General features: G+C 35.8%; 3 protein-coding genes and 2 pseudogenes across 3 annotated transcripts; 2 read left to right on the top strand and 3 right to left on the bottom strand.

Moving 5' to 3' along the window:
* Positions 1-45: 45 nt before the first annotated feature.
* On the top strand, positions 46-1,878 carry LOC116294785 (uncharacterized). The gene is made up of 2 exons (XM_031702442.2): positions 46-654; positions 1,036-1,878. Exons 1-2 carry the CDS (start codon positions 134-136, stop codon positions 1,118-1,120), a joined length of 606 nt encoding a protein of 201 aa, XP_031558302.2. The 5' UTR covers positions 46-133; the 3' UTR covers positions 1,121-1,878.
* Positions 1,879-2,975: 1,097 nt separating this feature from the next.
* Positions 2,976-5,583, top strand: LOC148907788 (transient receptor potential cation channel subfamily M member 7-like; annotated as a pseudogene).
* Positions 5,584-5,644: 61 nt separating this feature from the next.
* Positions 5,645-9,351, bottom strand: LOC116294328 (uncharacterized). Its single transcript, XM_089035583.1, has 5 exons — positions 8,538-9,351; positions 8,122-8,314; positions 7,479-7,630; positions 6,411-6,690; positions 5,645-6,111 (listed from the first exon to the last, which is right to left on the bottom strand). The coding sequence occupies exons 1-5, from the start codon at positions 8,961-8,963 to the stop codon at positions 5,927-5,929; spliced, it is 1,236 nt and encodes a 411-aa protein (XP_088891709.1). The 5' UTR covers positions 8,964-9,351; the 3' UTR covers positions 5,645-5,926.
* Positions 9,352-12,890: 3,539 nt separating this feature from the next.
* Positions 12,891-13,009, bottom strand: LOC148907787 (5S ribosomal RNA; annotated as a pseudogene).
* A 3,899-nt stretch (positions 13,010-16,908) lies between these two features.
* On the bottom strand, positions 16,909-19,036 carry LOC148907786 (uncharacterized). The gene is made up of 3 exons (XM_089035745.1): positions 18,728-19,036; positions 18,199-18,299; positions 16,909-17,877 (listed from the first exon to the last, which is right to left on the bottom strand). Exons 2-3 carry the CDS (start codon positions 18,262-18,264, stop codon positions 16,909-16,911), a joined length of 1,035 nt encoding a protein of 344 aa, XP_088891871.1. The 5' UTR covers positions 18,265-18,299; positions 18,728-19,036.
* Between the last annotated feature and the right edge of the window lie 295 nt (positions 19,037-19,331).

The following is a 19,331-nucleotide window of genomic DNA, read 5'->3' as shown; positions in this document are numbered from 1 at the left end:
GCCCGTTATGTTTTTGGTCAGCGGGCCCTCCTTTGAGTGCATGCCAGACGCTCTTCTTACTTTAATACCTCGTGTACTACGTCATGACAGTTCCTCGATTTTTCTACGAAATAAGCTAAAGTTTTAAACAGTCATGTTCATCGTTGGTTCCAAAGAAAATTCCATTAGTGTGGAAATTATGTATGTGACTTATTCTTTGTATACTGGGGAACCAAGTACCTTGATTGTCAACGGTTGGGGCTCAACGTATGACTACCGCTCCGAATGTTGGCTTGAAGAAAGCTACGAGACATATAACCCGTTGGCAGATAAATTTCAATTGAGTGCTATTCAAGTTAATGACACTGTATATTTGAGGAGAAATACTGATGGTGGGTTTCCTGGTTTCCCAAGTGCGGATAATACAGCTCGCATTCTTCACGGCCCCGAGGAAATCAATGGCTACGACGGAAACAACTTCTTTCTTGGTGTGGTGACAAATCTCCACAACCGAATTGGCGTAACTTACAGCTGGTACCGCAACAATCACATTTACTTAACGGCACCGAACCAATGTTTATTAAAGATTACCGAGCCTGGTAATTACTTATGTCAAGTAACACACGAAATTACAGAACTCCAGTCAGCGACAGTCAATGTTCTTCGTAGAACGAGGTAAGCAAATCGTGCATTTTTCTTGATGAACTCCGGTTTGATATTTCTTAAAATATTTATAATTATAGAATTCGACAATTTTTTTTCATTTTTTCCATTTCATTCTGTTTTTGTGGATTTTAAACATTTTAATCATTGAAGACCGATTTTGAAATATCCTCCCCTTACTGTCACACAACACAGTGCTCTACCACACAGCAGCGTAGTGTGACGCAGCTGATTCCACTCTGAAAGGGATTCAATGAGTTTCTGCAGAAAGCAATCATATCCCTGAGCTTTGGTTGGAATCATATCACTATTTGATGGCTATTGTTTGTTTGTTGTGCAGTAATGATTACTTTCTCTGAAAGACAGCATTAATTTTTTGTTGTTGTTTTTCAGTACATTCAAGGAACCAACAAAAGATACTGTCTATCCTCCATCGGTCTCATTGAAATGCTTCCTTAAAGATAGGAAACTAGTCTAATTTCTAAATCAAACTAAAACTCATATGGGTCTTGTGTTTCATTGAAAGCATTTTCATGCAAATATAATCACCATTCACTTATAATTTTCATGAGCATTAATTTATATTATTTTTTAAAATACAAATTCAAATCAAAATTCATCAAAATTAATGATTCAACAAATTTAAATAGAATATAAAGATATATAATTTATGACTTGAAATGGCAGAGATGTGACGAAGTATTATATTGATTCATTAATATTATTGTTACAGTTTTAGCAAATAGCAGAATTTATTAATCGAAATTAATGGTGGAAAAAAATCCATCAAAAAAGGCTAAAAAGAAATAATTTTTGACTAATAAAATGGCAGAGATATGAGGAATTATTTTTTATTAACTTTGAGTTTAATGAACTTTTCATGAGTATTATTGTTACAGTTTTATCATATAGACCATTCACCAATTGGCATGATAACCACAGAACAATAAATTCAAGTTGCGGCTGGGGTGTGTAAATCCATGTTCACTGTACTTTCTTATACTCCAGCCTCAATATCAATCTATTGCTTTGTGGCCAGTCAAGCAATTTTGGGGAAAATGTATTGCAGAATCTCTTTGTTAATCAAAATCAATGATAAAAACATTAAAAAGAATGCAAAAATAGATAATTTGTGACTTGAAAATGTTATCATGATTCATAAACATATGCATACAAAGCAAATGAAAATCCTATTGTGATTAGTTGACTTCTGGTAATAAACTATTTTAAAGTGCATCAGTGTTTCTAATGAAACAGTTGAATATAATGGTAATTTAAATCACACCGAGAGTCGTTATGTGAGAGTAATATAACGACTCTCCAGTGCTTTAAACGACCATTTTATTCAACTGTTGAGTTGTCATTGTGTTGTTTTTAGTGTTGCATAATTTATTGACCATTGATCAGAAAGACTCCAGATATTGCCATATAACACACAAAACAATAAGTTTAAAGATATGTAATCAGATAGCATGAATGTTTGACACAATAAATTTCCTGCCGAGGTATGCTCAAAACAGACAAAAAATGTACAACCTACCATATGCGATGTAGTTCACCACCCCTCAATTTATTCAGTTCAGTTTATTCACAAAAACTATATAGTGAACAGAAACATGTTGAACCCAAGCAAAATAGTGGTAAACTAATCTAGCTGGGAGGTTACAATAATAATATACATTCATGTTAGTTTATGAATTGGATTATATTATTACAATGTTGACCGTAAAACAATTAATAACATACAACAATTTTACTGCGAATCAATTTCAATAAAACAGAATAAACAAAATGAACAAAAATTTAATATATCTATTTAAAGAAAGAATAAAAGAGATAGAGATAGAAGAAGATAAAGCTAATAAGGAAATATATAGCTATTCACTATGCTGACTAGAAATAAAAAAGTTAGTTATTGTTATTGTTTATTTCTTTATTTTTTAGTGATTGCATGGTTTTAATGATGTTGATTATCGAGATGGATTAATATTTCTTCACTGAAGAGCAATGCACTGGGTTTAGATTTGAAATTCTTTTTAGACAATTCTACTCACAGGAATTTTTCGTTAGTGGGAGGGTGTATATGAGTGAAAATCGCTCAAACTAACACAATAGGTAAGTTTTGGAATCTTTATTTTCATGTTTCCAGCCCACTCTCAAAATCCCATACCTTATTTGCGGTCAGCTGTCGGCTTCACCCTTGAGTGAGCTGTCAAAACGAGATATGCACGTGGATTGCCGGCGAATGTGTGTGACATATGCTTTTAAATAGCGGGGTTATCACAACTGTTTCTGATTCACCAAATCTTTTTTCGTAATATTTCTAACAACAAATGAAACGCAACAACACCGGGGATAAGCTCAGAGAGCAAATGGGCCAGAAGCGGACACGAAAAGAAGGACGTAAAAACACGAAAGGGTCGACGCCACAACAGATAATTGTTCAGCGTTTGGCATCGGAAGCCGACACGAAGCAGGTCTACAAACCAGTAGAGCCAAGAAAGTTTGTGGAGTACGAGTATGATGAATTCACACTGTCCAATTTGAAGGAGGCATGTGGTGAGCACTACAATCTTCCTGCGTCCTCGTGTGATGTTTTGGTTTCTAATAGAGGCCCTTCTTGCACAAATATTTCGCAGATTCCTCATAGGAAAGACAAGGTGAGAAATCCTTTATAGCATGTATATAGTGGCCTCATAGAAACCAAAGTCTGATGAAAACATTTCTAACAGTACCATAAAACAATATCTCGAAGGCATTATTGCAATTTTCATGTGCACCCGTATCAACTCAACGAATTCGGCCGCCACTAAATCAAAAAATGCGTTTCGATCGAATGTGCGACATTGACTTATTGAATGCTATCCAAAGTTGCTATCCAAAACAATCAATCCGAGAGCACAAACGGGCTGTTCAGACTACAAGTTACCGGCGTTTACATTGCTATGCGGCCACCCCAGACAAAAATCGCGACGTGCACTTTGCAATGACGTCAACTTGTTTGATTGACGGCAGTCTATTGCAAAGTGCACGTCGCGACTTTTGTCTAGAGTGGCCGCGTAGCAATGCAAACGCCAGTAAAGTTAAAACAAAGGTGTCGTGGTAGATAATCTTTTCACCGTAATAAGAACAAGAGTAACTGACGTTTCGGACGTTAGTCCTTCGTCGGAGTCAATGAGAGAAAGAGAATAATGAAGAGGTTTATATAGTGGTGTAGAAAGAAAACAAACCAATAAGAAAACAGCAAGTCGTTAAACAAAAAGTAAAGTTAGCCGAGTCATGATCCCAAATTTGAACGCCATTTGAAGCTAGATGGAAATTTCAATAGGCCATTTGCATTATGGTGTCATTTACTACCACTACCAGACTCCATTGCACACTGTCTTTTGTTCTGTTAATTAGCACCAATTGTCGCACTGTTCCCATGAGGAACTACAAATTTGAATAAGAAAGAAAATTCACGAAGCATTTTGGTAGTGGTAGTAAGATGACGCCATAATGCAAATCACCTATTCTCTGCAAATGACGAATTATGTAGCCGGCCATTCACATTTGGAAATTAACCGGAAACTGGCAGATTTCTATTGTTATTGATAATTTGTTTACAAATTATACTGAATATATTTGAACTTAACAGGTATATCTTATTCGTTTTGTGGAAGATGAGATTGAAGAAAGTGATGGCACAAAACGTGGGCAGGCATCAAGTTTCACACCTATTGCATTCACTTCTATGACAGCACAACCCCAACAGAGTTACCCGGCATCTGTATCTATTGCTCATCTTTTAAAAGCTGGTAAATTTGTAAAACCTGTTCCCAAAATCAGGACTTCCTTGCACCTGGAGTCCTTTGATGTCAGCTGCAAGGAATGGAGAAGTGCCATGACAATTGATGTACATATTGAAGAAGAGAAGTTTGCTGAGGGTGGATTCAGGAGTGCATACAAGTGTACATCTAATGATGGGAAGGTGTGGGTTTTAAAGAAGTATCATGATGCAACAAAGAAAACTATAACAGATGACTGTGCTTTGACTGTGGAAGTGCATGCACGTAAGCAAGTCCAAATGCATGCAGTCGCAAGACATATAACAGGGCGATTTTGCAGTCAGGTCCCAGCCAAATTTGGAAAGAGCTTTACATACAACCGAGTATACTATGCCAAATTTGCTGAGGAACCAGTAACAGTGGAGGAATTGGTAGCTGGAAAGTTTTTAAAATATGTAAACAATGATGGTACGTGTGTAAAACCCAGCGAAGATGAAAAAGAGGATGTGAAGGACATCTTTCTAAAAGCACAGTGCTTGGTACATATGTCATATGTAATGAGTGAAAAACAGCTGATGCTTCTCGACATCCAGGGATCAGGATATTCACTGTATGACCCAGAAATGGCCACAACAGCCATACAAGACGAAAATGATCCAAGAAGCGAGTTTTATTTCTGTTGTGGCAATGTCTTCCATGGGAATAGACAAATTTTTAAAGGACCACAAATGCAATAGATATTGTCATATGTTCGACCTTGAATTGCATGAAAGTGCATATTAGAAAAATATCAGATAGAACAGTGGAATATATCAAACACAAAAAGACAGAAATTCCTATATATTGGTTATATTTGTATAGGAAATTACACCATTCTTGAAGAATTAATGAAAAATATCTTGCATATTTGATTAAAGTGGCTTAATACCACAAGTGCGTAGCCTAAGTGGTATTCTGCCTCTTTCATTAAATACAAGCAGTATTTTTTATCAATTCTTCAAGAACTAAGGTGTAATTTCCTACTATTAATACCACATCTACAGAAATTGGGAGTCTCTGATAAAAAATGGCGTACGCAAAACATTAAAATTTTTCGTTTGTTTATTGAAAGCACGCCAGGATGGATGAGTGCAATCATTACATAAATTAAAAAATATATTCACAGTCCATCGACCAATCATAAACGAGCATTTTATGTATATGTGGTATTACTTGTAATAATAATTGTCATAAAATAGCATAAATATTGCTTTATTTCATAGGTCAACTACTTGCACTCCAGCTAGGCCTATAGAAATGTCTTTTTGCTTGTTTTAATCAATTCCCTTACATCATCGAATTGATTATAATTTTTATCCTAGCATTTATATCACAGTTACAGTTAAGTAAATATTGATCTTCCATGGCATTGAATTATAAGCATTTGACATATGTTATCTTATAATTGCCTTCTACGTCATAAATAAAGATACGTTGATGGATAAAAAAGAGCTTGATGAATCATTTCCCCCCCTATTTTAATTGTAGTGGGCTTTCAAGAATAAATAAGAATCTGCAGCTTCTATTGGCTTTATACCATCAACATCAGGAATAATTTGCTCACATTTCCTTTTCACAGCTGCAGGTAAGTACTCCTCCCCAACAGTCATGACGTCTGACAACCTTGCCACTTCATCAAGTGCTTCTTGGGTCAAGGGCATTCCTTGGAATGTCAGATAGAGAATTGTTAGATGAATCAATTTTCAAAATATAAAATAGCTAGTATAAAAATCTGAATTTAATATGATGGCTTCTTTGCATAGCACATGATATCATCATACTTTTCTATCTGTCCTATTTTTGGTACTATCATGTACCTTACTTAATTACTATAGGCTTTAATGAAGCCAGTACAAAGTGCACAATGCAAAAAGAAATTATGGACTTATGACATCTATATTTTGTAGCTCTGTGTTGACTTCTAGAAACGAAAGCATTTTCACATGAATGAGAGGCACATACCACATTCTTCAGCACCATAACTTTCTGGAAAATTGAATAAGTGTTCTGGTATCCCCTTTGGAACTTGTGCATCTTTTTGAGCTCTTACTCTGTGGGAATTCCAAATTGTTTCACGGAATATGTCCATTTCCTTTTGAATCACAGGTATGAAAATAAATGCCAATAAGTGTCGGTCAGTTTCATTGTCTGGGTCATAATAGCCCTCATCTAGCAACATTTTCAATTGTCCCTTGAAAAACTTTTCCAGTCTGTGATGAAGTTCTCGCCACCACCTTTCGATCTGATTCAAGAAAGTGTTTTGAACATTGATTAACAATTTATTATATATTTGTTTCAGGACAGTTTTTCAGTGAATTTTTATTTTGAAAAATAAAAAAAATTTTAATTTGAACATTAAAGACTTCTAGTCAATTATTTGCATCACCTTTTGCACCAGTGCTAGTGCTTAAATGAAGGTTTTGGAAAAAATCAAGTTCTGCTTGATTGTTGTTACCTAAAATATGATCTCTTGTCTACAAAAGAGCAGATCTTAACAAATGACCAGAATAGAAGCATCAAACCATACACAACGTCAAACAAAATGAGACAAATTTATCATTTTGAGTAAATTGCAAATATTTTATATTTAACCCCAAAACCCCCCCTTTTTTTTCAAATTTACTACACTGTAATTAATTAGTCTCTGTGACAGACACATTGTGCGATGGTTTGGTGTTGTTTAACACTTATTATTGGCACTAAAGCCAAATCAAAAAATCAACTAGAAATCATTTATTGTGAAAAATAAAAATTCATTGAGAAGGTCAGGTTTTCTTTAAAACATTTTCTACACTTACTATCCCAAAGAAAAGAACGTCATTCCATCCACTCTGCTCACTAGTACAGAATGTCCAGGATTCTTCTGGACAAGAATTCTGTACCCACCATTCTTATTGTCCATCAAGGACATTCTGTAGTATTGTACTTTTGGTTTTTGCACAAAATAATTGGGGTTCATTGTTTTAGTATAGTACTTTAGTCTTACAGTAAAAATTCTTTTTCATCTAAAATTATAGTTGATGTAGTTACCCTATTATTAGTAGAAGGTCCATAGTGAACTGTGTTGGCTGCTTCTTCTTTGTCATTTGCAATATCTTCATGGCTGTTTCTCAGATAAGCATGAATTGTTGCCATCTCACCAGTCTCTGTCCCTTTATCCAGCCTCAGGAAACAGCTGATCACTATAAAAATAAAGTTACATATATTATATTTTATTAATACATAGCACAAATATCTATATAAAGTAATACCCACTAAATGATTCTCCAATTTTAGAAATATAAAGTTGATTAAGGGAATGATTACTAAGATATCATGAGATGAAAACTCCTCTGTCTCCCCATTGATTTAAAACAGTACAATAAGATTATTATTAACAGATCAAGACTTTGTTTTCATGTTTTATAGATAAAAAATTCAAATTCAAATTCCTGAACTATTTTGAAGTATATCTAATTGATAAATTACAGCAAACCAAGCAAATTGTATACACCTAAGTTGTTGTAAGCTGAATGTTGTGCTCCAACACTTTCTAAAACTATTGCATGGGAAAATAATTGTAAGTGACAGTTGTGCCTTCTTAACAGCATCAATAATAATAATTATTATTATTATAATTATAATTATAACAATAATAATAATAATAATATTTTTTGGCCAACATAAACATTACCTCTGGAGCTACACAAGTGTTCAAAATACCATCTTCCTATTAGTTTGGGATCAGAGTTCGATGTCCACAGTTTCAAAAAAAGGATGAAACCACTAAAAACATCTTGCAGACCATAAACAGCCAAGGGAAATGTGTTGTTCATAAAACCCATGAGTTTATCATGTCCATCGCCAGAGTATGCGTGGTTTGGTCCCTATGAATGAAAATACAAAACTTTATAACACTGGGAACATATACAGAGAGTATTAAACCACACAAATAAATGATACAAGGTCAAAATAAATAAGCTTAATAGCTATTTTCGAATCACAATTAAAGAATAATAATTCAAGGAGGTTAATATCAAGTGGTTCAGATCAAATACTACTATTGAAGCAGAAAAAAAGCAATAAAGAATGAAGTAACAAATGTCTTACTAGTGAAGTCAATGTCCCCGTGGCTCCTCGCCTGCGTTTTTTTACACCAATGTTTCCACGTCTCTCTAAACCTTCTGGATCAACTTTGGTCATAACATCGTACACCAAACCCCTTGGCACCAACAACTGATGCTGCTCTCGCAATTTTTTGTGCATAGCCCGGTAGCCTAGAAGTTTTCCTGGGCCGTTGAGCTCCTCCATCACAACTTCCTCTACTTTTTTTACATCTGTGTTGTAGTCTACGTATCTTATGTCGAAATGAGCCATTCTACGACTCAAAGTGGGGACACTCCATGAGTATTGAGGGTAGTCTCGTCTGACAAAATCAAGCACTTCGCTTCGTTTTAAATTCTTTAGAACATACTTTTGGATATCGGCTTTCAAGTTTTCGTCGGTTTCCCAATCAGAATTCCGAATGCGACTCATATCCTGAAATCAACAGTTTCCTAACTACAATCATGTGCTTTGAGCTTGTGCTTTATAAAATGGATGTCATGACCGAGGTATTGATATTGGTCAAGCCCGCTGACCAAAAACATAACGGGCTATGAGAATGATGGGCCAATGCTTAATTAGTCTCGGCATCTCAGACGCTACTGACGGTTGGTGAAAGTGCCATTAATTTCAAGGTTCATATTTTCTCTGTTGTGTAATGGAATGAGTAGCCTAACAATCCATGGAAAAACTATTTGTTTTCAGCACGGAAAACGTAAAGCCATATAAAAGAAAAGCCAAACTTAAATGTTCATGCGTGCAAAGCATTATGGTCTATGATAACGATGGGCCACATCGGAAGATATTTTTTCGATACGATTTTCAATGTTGTTCTCAATGTTGTTCTCAATGTCGTTTTCAAAGTTGTTCTCAAAGTTTTTTCAGTGTTGATTTTAATGTTTTTCTTTAACATTGTTTTTCAATGTTGTTCTTCTATGTTATTTCCTATGTTATTTTCCAGCGTTTTTTTTTTTGTTTTTTTTTGTTTTTTTTTTGCCTAGTTGTTTTTAATGATTTCAATCGTATTTTTCAAGGTTTTTTTTTCAATGTTGATTCTTAATGTTGGTCTTCGAATCGATTTCAATGTTTTGTAGAAAGATTTTTTTTTTTCAAGCAAATTTATTTATTTATTTTGGTTTTTTTTTTCGTGATTTTTTAATAATTTCTTCGATGTTGTGCTTCATTTTCAAAAATCTTTCTTTTTTTTTAGTATTATCTTCTAATTTTTCCTTTTTTAAATGTGTTTTGCTATGATAACGATGGGCCACCATATCCCGCCAAAACATGGCGACAAGCAACCGAACTCTTTACGCTCAATTCAACTCTAAAATATCGCTCTAAATAAGTTAATTAAACAATAAATGGCTAATATGATAGTTAAATTTACCTTTAGGATGAAGTATGACCCCGTAAAGATCCATATTTGAAGAAAAAAGAAGGATTTTTAGTCAGAAAATATTCACACAACAACTTTTCTCGTCGACTGCTCCTGAACTCAGGTGATACCACGTGCCTGCCTCGTTTACATGTTAACACAAACCAACACCACAGGGGAAGGGAGGGGATTGATTCATAGTTCAGAGTGACTTTGTAACATTTTTCGGAGCGAAAATGAAATATTTCCGACAAACAACTCCAAAATATATTTTTCCAAAAGCACTACAACGATTATGAGGCAATTTTATTTTATTTTCATGAGAAAGTAAGTCATTTAAACAAAACAAATTCTTGCTAAAGTTTGGAAGCGTATATCAAGGAAAATTTCTTATTTTCAAAATCACTTATATGTGAATAGTGTAGTAGTATGGTTGCAGTATTTTCGTATGTGAAATTTTCTTTTCGGAGATATAAACATTTAAAATATTATTATGCAAATGAGATGACGTAAATTCAAGACTAATTTGTCATACAAAAATGCTGCTGTGGAAAGTAGAGTGATCACAGTAAATCCGTAAAACACTAATTACTAAATAGTACAAAATAGTGCTAGTTAAACAAATAGAAAATAATAGAATTTCAGTGGCGGATCCAGGATTTTTTCAAAGGGGGGGTTGTAGCATTGATTGAGGTACTTGTTTGGGGGGAAAGTAGCACAGGGTTCCCAAACTGAAGTAGATCTTATGATAATGATTATTTGCTGCAGGCGAGCATGGTTGTTTCAGGTCCCACACACGGCGTATTGAAAAAAAAGCGAGCGAAATATGTTCGTCACCCCTGTTTTAATAAAATTCGCTGTTGGTGTTGTCATAAAAAATAATAATAATAATAATAAATCACGATGGCTCTCATAGGGGGGGTTGCAACCCCCAAAACCCACCCCTAGATCCGCCACTGAATTTGCATGAAATTGTGCTATTTATTATTACTATAGTTTCACGGATTTACTGTGGTCACTCTACTGCTGTTTTTTTTTTTTGTTTTTTTTTTTTTGTTTTTTTTTTTTTGTTTTTTTTCATTTGCAAATCATCCTTATAACTGGCTGGGTTTTTTTTCATTTGCAAATCATCCTTATAACTGAAATATATGGCTTTGTACACTTTTAAGTTATTTCACCTCGGAACACTTGTCGTAAATCACACTGCAAAATGTAACGCATTCTGGAATTTACTACATCTCATTTGCATATTGATATTTCAAATATTTATATCTTTGAAAAGAGACGACCACATACAAAAATACTGCAACCATACTACTACACTGTTCATGTATAAGTGATTTTGAAAAAAAAAATATTTTCTTTGATGCACTTATTTCAATAAAGTTAGTCACCAAAAACCTAGAAAGCTGAGATCACTGAGCATCATGGGAAACTTTTCATGTCAAAAAAGCATATAAATACAAAGCTTTTTTTAATTCAAACTGCGGCTCAATGATGCTCAGAAGAGGTGAGACTGTAACCTGTAAAAAATTCGCAAGTCCATGAACAGTTATCGATCGGTTGAACGTGTAAAATGAATCTACCCATAATTTTCGAATACGCTGACGTAAACACGATTTTGCGCATGCTCAATAAGAAAAACTATCCGTCAAAGGGACTAGGCACTATTGTGCATCAGGGCGGATCAAGAAATTTCCGGATACGTCTGGACAGTGAAACCGATTCGAAAAAGATTCGAATACGTTGCGTGTGGACGCGAACATTTCGTATCCGCAAAAGAAAATTTCCGGATACAAAAATTTCCGGATACGTGTGGACGGGGCCTTAGCTCGGTAAATCGTGTACGAACTCGCATCCAACACGATCAGCTGAGTTTCATTCGTAATCGTCATCGTACACGGTTAATTTTGGATATTGTGCACGATTACGTAAATACATCGATCACTTTTCTGCCAAACGTCAAACTTTACGTGAGCCGAACCTAATAACATCAATTATATATCATCCATCTTATTTAGTTTTCAATGTGAAATTTGACCTGAGCCTTGTTTTCCATCCATTATTTTTTGCTCCTTGCGCTCTTTAGCCCTCATTCCTCGTCTTCTTTTTTTCCCTTACCTTTTCTTTTTTCTATTCTCCCCCTCCCCCTTATTCTTCTCCATCTCTTCTTCTTTTAGATGTTCTTTCTCTCTTTCTTCTTCTTCTCTTTGCTCAGTGTCTTGTGTTCCTATAAATTAGTTAAACAATATTCATATATATTAATCCAAAGTTAACTGAAGTCCAGGCCGAATTTTCTATGAGTCAATAGGCAGATTAAGATTCCCGTTTTTCCTTCCCGCAAACGGCAAACGTGACCACGTTTTCATCGTTCCCCTACATTTCTCTTCACCTTTTGCAAACCTTCTCGACAAAGACAAATATTCTTTTGTTTATCTACTACTTGGAGATTTTTCCGATTCCTTTTCACTAATTTCAAAGAATTTTTTGATGTTCAACTGACGTTTCACGTTTACCGTAAACGAGAATCTCAAACTCTCTATTATATAGTCGATGAGGAAGGTAGAAAAATAGAACGAGTAGTCTACTTGTTTTACCATGAACCTACTAGCTAAAATTATTATGATATATATTGAAAGCATACAAAGAATGGCACTTAAAAGTTTATTGGAAAACGACGGTCAATCGGCGGCTTTGCTTCATGTTCATCTTGGCGAACTCGACTCGATGTCTTAACTTATTAGCTTAACGTTTTCTATTTATAAACTTCTAAATTTTATATTTATTTTTATCTTTTTGTCTCTATCATTTCGGTCAAAACTTCTTTCCAATATTTTTTTAAGAGTCAAAAATTCTTTACGGGATAAAAGAAAACAGAAAAAATCAGAAAACAAGAACAGCAATGAATAAAGTAGAAAAACAAAAAGTGAAACGAATAAAGTGAATGTAAGCAATTGAAAAGAGAAGGGGGAAAATGAAAAAAAAGTCTACAGCACCAGTTATTCCCAGGTTGTCACCCATCCAAGTACTATGCTGCCCCTACCGAGTTTCACTTCGGTGATCGGACGAGAACCGGTTTTTTCTCGGTGGCGTGGCCGTAGACAGAAGTGACTGCACGACTTAAGGGAATTTTTGCTGGATCACGATTTAAGCGCGTACAAAATTTTCGGAGAAGAAAGAAAGTACAACTACAAAACAAACAGAAAACAAGAACAGCAACGAATGGAGTAGAATAATAAAAAAGTGAAACGAATAAACTGAACTATAGCAATTGAAAATAGAAGGGGAATAAAATGAAGAAAAAGTCTACAGCACCAGTTATTGCTAGGCGGACTCCCATACAAGGCTATGCTGACCTTCAGACTGCCTCGTTTACATGATGCAAAAGCAAAGACGAAACAGCACCACGGGGGAAGGGAGGGGATTTAGTACTTCATGTAGGAATACATAATAATAATAATAATAATAATAATAATAATAATAATAATAATAATAATTGAGAGAAGATGTCTGTAAAAACCAGACAATCGTGGCAAAGCTCAAAAAATAGATTTTGCTCATATTTTAACTATAGATAGACCATAACATGAAACGAATCATGAGGTATTTTGTTTGGAAAAAAAATTGCATTTTTTACGAGAAAATCGCGAAAAATGAAATTTCGTCAAATCGCTGCTTTGAGACGGTCAGATTTTAAGTCAACTTTGGTGGCCTCGTGTGGCAAACTTAAATACTCTTATGACTTCAAACCTTCTTAAAATTGTTAATTGACATCTTAAGTTTAGTCCAAAGGCTTTATAAAAATTTCTAGCTACTTTTTGATATTATTTTAAATTTATTTTAAAGTTATACTTTACGCCTTATGAAAAATAGTGTAAAAACAAAAAAATATTTTACTATGGGCTACCCAAAATTATTCAATAATATTTCGTATACTTAAAGTCAAGATATTAAATATATGACTATGAAAAAAACAGCTTGGGTAAATGTGATGGAGCGAAGTTATGGAGCTTCGAACTTTCGCAAAATCGTGCTTCGGTCTAAGGTCTACGGTCGCCTAAGATCTGTCAAATCGTCAAGTCGCAACTAACAATTTGCATCAACAATCACGGGTTTTTTTCTTTTGCCGGCAAACTGTCTTTGAATCAAAACAACAAAAACAAAAACATATTTTGCCATTAAATTTCGTAGATTTCAACAACTTGTAGCTATAAATCTTGTAATTTATATAGTTCATATTTAGCCCGCCAGCGCTGGATAATTTATGCACAGGACTTCGATTAAATTGTAAACACTTTTTAAATTGCGGTTTTCCTTGTATTTGCTGTCTTATTAAAAATATATTAGTTTGATTTCTTTAGGGAATATGTGGACGATAAATTCGCCAATTTTCTAAAAAATATATATAAGCTTCGAAAGAACCAAACCCGACATTTGTTGATCGACACTAAGATAAGGATGGCGGCATAATTAACATGTAATTGCATTTGCGTTCCTACAAGGCCCCTATAATGTACACCCCGAGAACGAGAAGGTATAGGGCGTGCACGCGGGTGAGGGATTTGACTACCCTCTCAGGTAAAATGCTACAAACATAGGGACTACATTTCCCTTATATATTTTAGCATTGGATTCAGATTACTTTTATTGGAGTGATCATGCGGATTCTACTTTATGGTAGCTAGCTTCGATCTTGTAATAATTGCGAATAACCAGAACCTGTATTCTTTTTTTTTCTAATAACGTCACTTCCTTACATACCTGAAAACGGACGTGCTATCAGTTGACAACTTTAAATATTAGACGTTGAACAACTACAGGTGGCGACCAATTTCTCGAGAAGATCAACATATGGCTTCTTTCGCTTTATTTTAATAGAAGATATGTCCAGTTCCAACGAGGTACACATATCTCGTAACATTGTAATGGAAAAGTTTGATAGTTTTGACTGAGATGCCATTTTGCAAATGTCGTATGCTTGAAACATAATTGGATGTTGAACAGCTACCTCGTACATTACTTTCTTTCTTAATTCTTGTAGCTCATTTTCCACGTCTAGTTGGTGTCGTTCTAATTTTGAATCATCATCCCCATCATGGATGTCGACTTTTTTCTTTGCCGCTACGCGCGAGAAAAAACTAGATATCTGTTGTGGTGTCAAAAACTCGTTCTTCCCAAACAAACGAGCACCGTCCTTGTTTCTAGCTGTCCTCATCGCCTTTGAAACGGTTGACGGGTTGGCTTTTTGACCTGTCCGTTCTCCTGTTTGAAAAACTTTGATCAGGTAATTTCTTTGGCTGTCGGTGAACCTCTTTTTTTTAGCTGTCGTCTTAAGTGCCCAGCCCATCGGTAGTGCTTTTGCATTATCCAATGGTTGGTTCATTTCTTTACCGGATTCAGAAATAGTACTAGCTCCATGTTCCAATTTGTTTGCGTATAGGTTCATCGCCTTATCGTACAGTGTTTCATGCTCTATCACGTATTTGTGTCGTTCTAGATCGAGATGGTTTTCCAGAGGATGGTATCTCTGAAATGACCGTATGCACCCCTCCTCAGGACAGGAATACAACATTTCGTTATCATCTTTTTCTTTTTCATCATCATCACCTTCAGAAGCAGCTTCGACATCTTTGTCATCACCTTTCCCTCCATCGGCTTTTTTGGTTATCTTTGTTCTTAAAAGGGAATTCTTTCTTGCCTTGATTGCAACGAATGCGCCTGTTGGGCTTTCGTTTATTGAGATTTTGTTCAGCTCAGGCAAGTTTTTGGGTAAGTCGAAACTACTCCATTGCAAGAATTTCCCAGGTCCAACTCCGTACGCCCTCCAAACTTTGATTCCTTCAGTGTCGTATTCAATATTGTTAATGAGACTCACGCCTTCCCATTTCACTTTTAAGTTTACAGAGGGTTGCGGGCCACAAAGCGCTACTACTACACCACTTATGCCACCACAAGATTCTATTGCGCTCTTCATTTGTTCAGCGGTTTCGATATCGTTGCCTGCATTTAAATACATTTTCATATGATTCTTGATCAATGCCGCCTTACGATCGCAACTTCCTTTTCCACCTTGTGGATCTGAGAAATCGATGCGTCTAAGAGAGATATTATGCTTCATAGCTACTTGGTGAATAAGAAGCAGAGTTGATGCTGAATGATAACATCCAGCATTGTCTTCTTTTAAATACACGCTTTTCACAACTGGTTTGACGTTTTTCAACTCTTTAAGTATGTCATCGAAAATAGCCAAAATTGCAGAGCTTTCCTGATTGCAAGATTGGAATGGATGAACAAATGTCAGCATTTGCATTTCACCATCAGCACTCTTTCGAATAGCCACGGTAAGGTGCCAAGAGATTCCCCTCTTACCGAACCAGTCTCTTTGATTTTCTCGGTACTTCCTTGGCAAGAATTTCATTGCCCAATCTGATACTAGCAGAACAGAGTGTTGATCTAAGGTCTCAAGAATTTCTTGTCTCGCGGAATCTTGGTTCACGTTTCTAAGGAGATGAGCTTTCCAAGTACTGATACTATGTACTGACGTTGACACTATATACTCCATTTCTTCTCTTTCTTCCTTAGAACACTCGGCTTTTGCAAGAACTACCTGTAGTTCATCCATAGCAGCAGTTAGAAGATGGCATCTGTCACACTGCATATTGTGCTCATGATCACAATCACCAGTAAAATCGTCATCATCTGGGTCACTGAGTGCAAAAATTCTACAATGATCGGCGACCATTGAACTTTTTGAAACGTGGACCTATGAAGAAAGAAAAACCAAATAATTAAGAATAAAACAAATAACACTATACAAAAGGCGTAGTCATCGTCCCGTCTGTATGTTGAATTTTCTCGCGTACACATGATGTAAGTTGATTTTACTCTAGTCTCGGAAAAGGCGTCTTCTGTTGCTTTAAGGTTTTTTCGTATAGTTATTTCAAATTTGCTTTACCTTGTAATCACATTTAAGGTATCGTTTGGCAAGTTTAAATTTGTCACTTAAATCTTTGGTCCAAGTAATTCACATTCATCTCCAAGTTTATCGATCACATTTTGTAGGTCGTCAAAAGCATCTGCTCCAACTGCAGAAAAATAGTCTAAACCTTGCAGAGACTTGCGGGTGGATGCCGAGCACACGTTAAGGACTCTCCACAAGGTGCTGCGGCTCATTGGCTCAAATCCTATTTCACTACAGTAGCCTTGATACTTTCGGATTATCTGCTCTGGTATCAATGTTCGAACAACATTGGGGATCCTTATTTCTGCATCACAAGAAAGCCTAAGTGTCTTTTCTCCAAAAGGCAAATCTTGCACTATGTGAGTGCTCGTTATAAATGAAAGAAAGTGATCGAGTTTCTCTTCTTTCACACACATCCTAGTGTTATTCACAGGTGGCAGTGCTGTGCCTCGGCCATGCAATAATATGTGATGCCTAGCAATGTCATAGCGATATTTAGTTAAGGTTGGTATCCACCTAAGCAAATCTTTAAAGCCAACCTTATCAGCCATTATAGATAGTATCTGGCGACGAGAACTCCAGTGTTCTGCGTTATTATAACATTCAGACAGGGCCTCCATTAATGAGCAATCAACGTTAGAACCTTCAAACTTTTTTTTATCTAAGTGATTAAACAGCTGGGCTGATTCTCCTGGGGCAATTTCCTCGAGACACGTATGAACCACTTGTTGCGCCTTTCGTAGATGCAATCTTTTAGTACGCTCCGACGCATTATCCCATGGAATCGTCAGAGTATTTCGGACGGGACTTATGTCTCTGGAACTAAGATATTCATTTAATTTTGCTCGCGGAGATTCTTCTGCAACAGGAGTAAACAAAAGTGACTCTTGGCTTGGCTTGTAAAGGCTTTTTGGAGTATCTGGACTAAAGCATTCATTATCATCTATTTGAGAGAGTGCTGGACTTGCAAATACTGGTCCTAAAGACACCTCTTCGTCTTTGTTTTCTTCCTAAAGATAGAAACAACCAAAATTATCAGTTCTACTGCTCATTATTTTTTTGGCATAGGCATTCTGATTATTCCTTCTTCTCTAAATCTTTTTTTACAAACAAACAAACAAGCAATTGTATGTGTGAATAAAACTATGCCGTTTCAGAGTTTTAATTGAATTGAGAAACAATAACCTCAGGCGAATGGTTGGGATGCCTGTGTTTGTATCGCCATCATATACTAATCGACGGCGCAGGGAGGGAGGGGCTGAGGGACTAAATGAATGCCTTAGATTGATTATCGCATTTATCAGCCGATTACATCAATATACAATCCATACCAGTTTCAGATTACTCATTTCAATGGTGACTTCAGTTTCATGATTATCGTCCTCTTCTTTTTCCATTTCCCTTAGCAGTTTTCTACAGTTGACGCAGACACCTGACAAAAACCAGTACTAGACTGAGCGACTGAATCAATTTATTAAATCAAGAGAAAATGAACTAAGAGAAGGAATCCCCGTGCACCATCATGTGCACACTTTGACGCTATTTTTAGAATCATTGATGCTATTTTTAACTTGTTACCATGCCCGCGCGATAATCATGCTTCCCTTTAATGCCTCGTTTTAGGACACGAAAAGCGCCATATTTCGCTACGTTCACAACAAAAACACAGGCTTTTGATTACTGCAAGACTGGAAGCCGCCTACCCTCAAGAAATCAACCAATCAGGTTCTTCGCTCAAAATATTTCCAAGCTAAAAATAGCATCAAACTGTGCACATGATGCTTACAAGGCTATATAGGTAGGATTCCTTCTCTTAGTTCATATTCTCTTGATTAAATAGAATCGACAAAAATATGTTACCTGAGCCAGGTTGAACAAAAACGCCAGTCTTCTTTAAGATAAATTGCGCATCTCTTTTACCGATTCCCCTTTCACCCTTCGGCCACTTTCTTTTGCCTTTTCCATGATTAGAGATTTGCACGGGTACTCTACACCTTGTAATAAACTTCCTTGTCCAACCCAGCCCTAGTTTTCCGCGATGAAGTGCACAAATCGTCCAGGTTTCGATATCTTTGGGACGTGTAAATAATCCAGCTCTACTTAAAATCAGATCTACTTCATTCTCGTGTCCAGAAAATTGAAATAGATTCTCATGACTAGAAATCTCCTTTTTACATGCAAAAAAAAGGAATCACTTTACAATATTTGTGACGATCTCTTGGATCAGGACCACAGTTCCCTCCAGCAACAGCTTTAAAAAAACAATGTATCTCCATTTTTACACCGAGTTGAACTTGTTAAAAGCCCAAACAACGTAACCATCTCAAAATATTTTGATTTTGCTCTAACTTTTAGTCGGGTAGTCGGAAAACACACATAACATGTCAATGTTAATTAGTCCCCGCCATCCTTATCTTAGTGTCGATCAACAAATGTCGGGTTTGGTTCTTTCGAAGCTTATATA

Source organism: Actinia tenebrosa, unplaced genomic scaffold (genome assembly GCF_029948245.1).
Source record: "Actinia tenebrosa isolate PJP-AT-01 unplaced genomic scaffold, QUT_ActTen_1.0 PGA_scaffold3__52_contigs__length_22856419, whole genome shotgun sequence".
Classification (NCBI taxonomy): Eukaryota; Metazoa; Cnidaria; class Anthozoa; order Actiniaria; family Actiniidae; genus Actinia; species Actinia tenebrosa.
The sequence above is the reverse complement of the archived record's forward strand: the minus strand, read 5'-3'. Positions and strand labels throughout refer to the sequence as shown.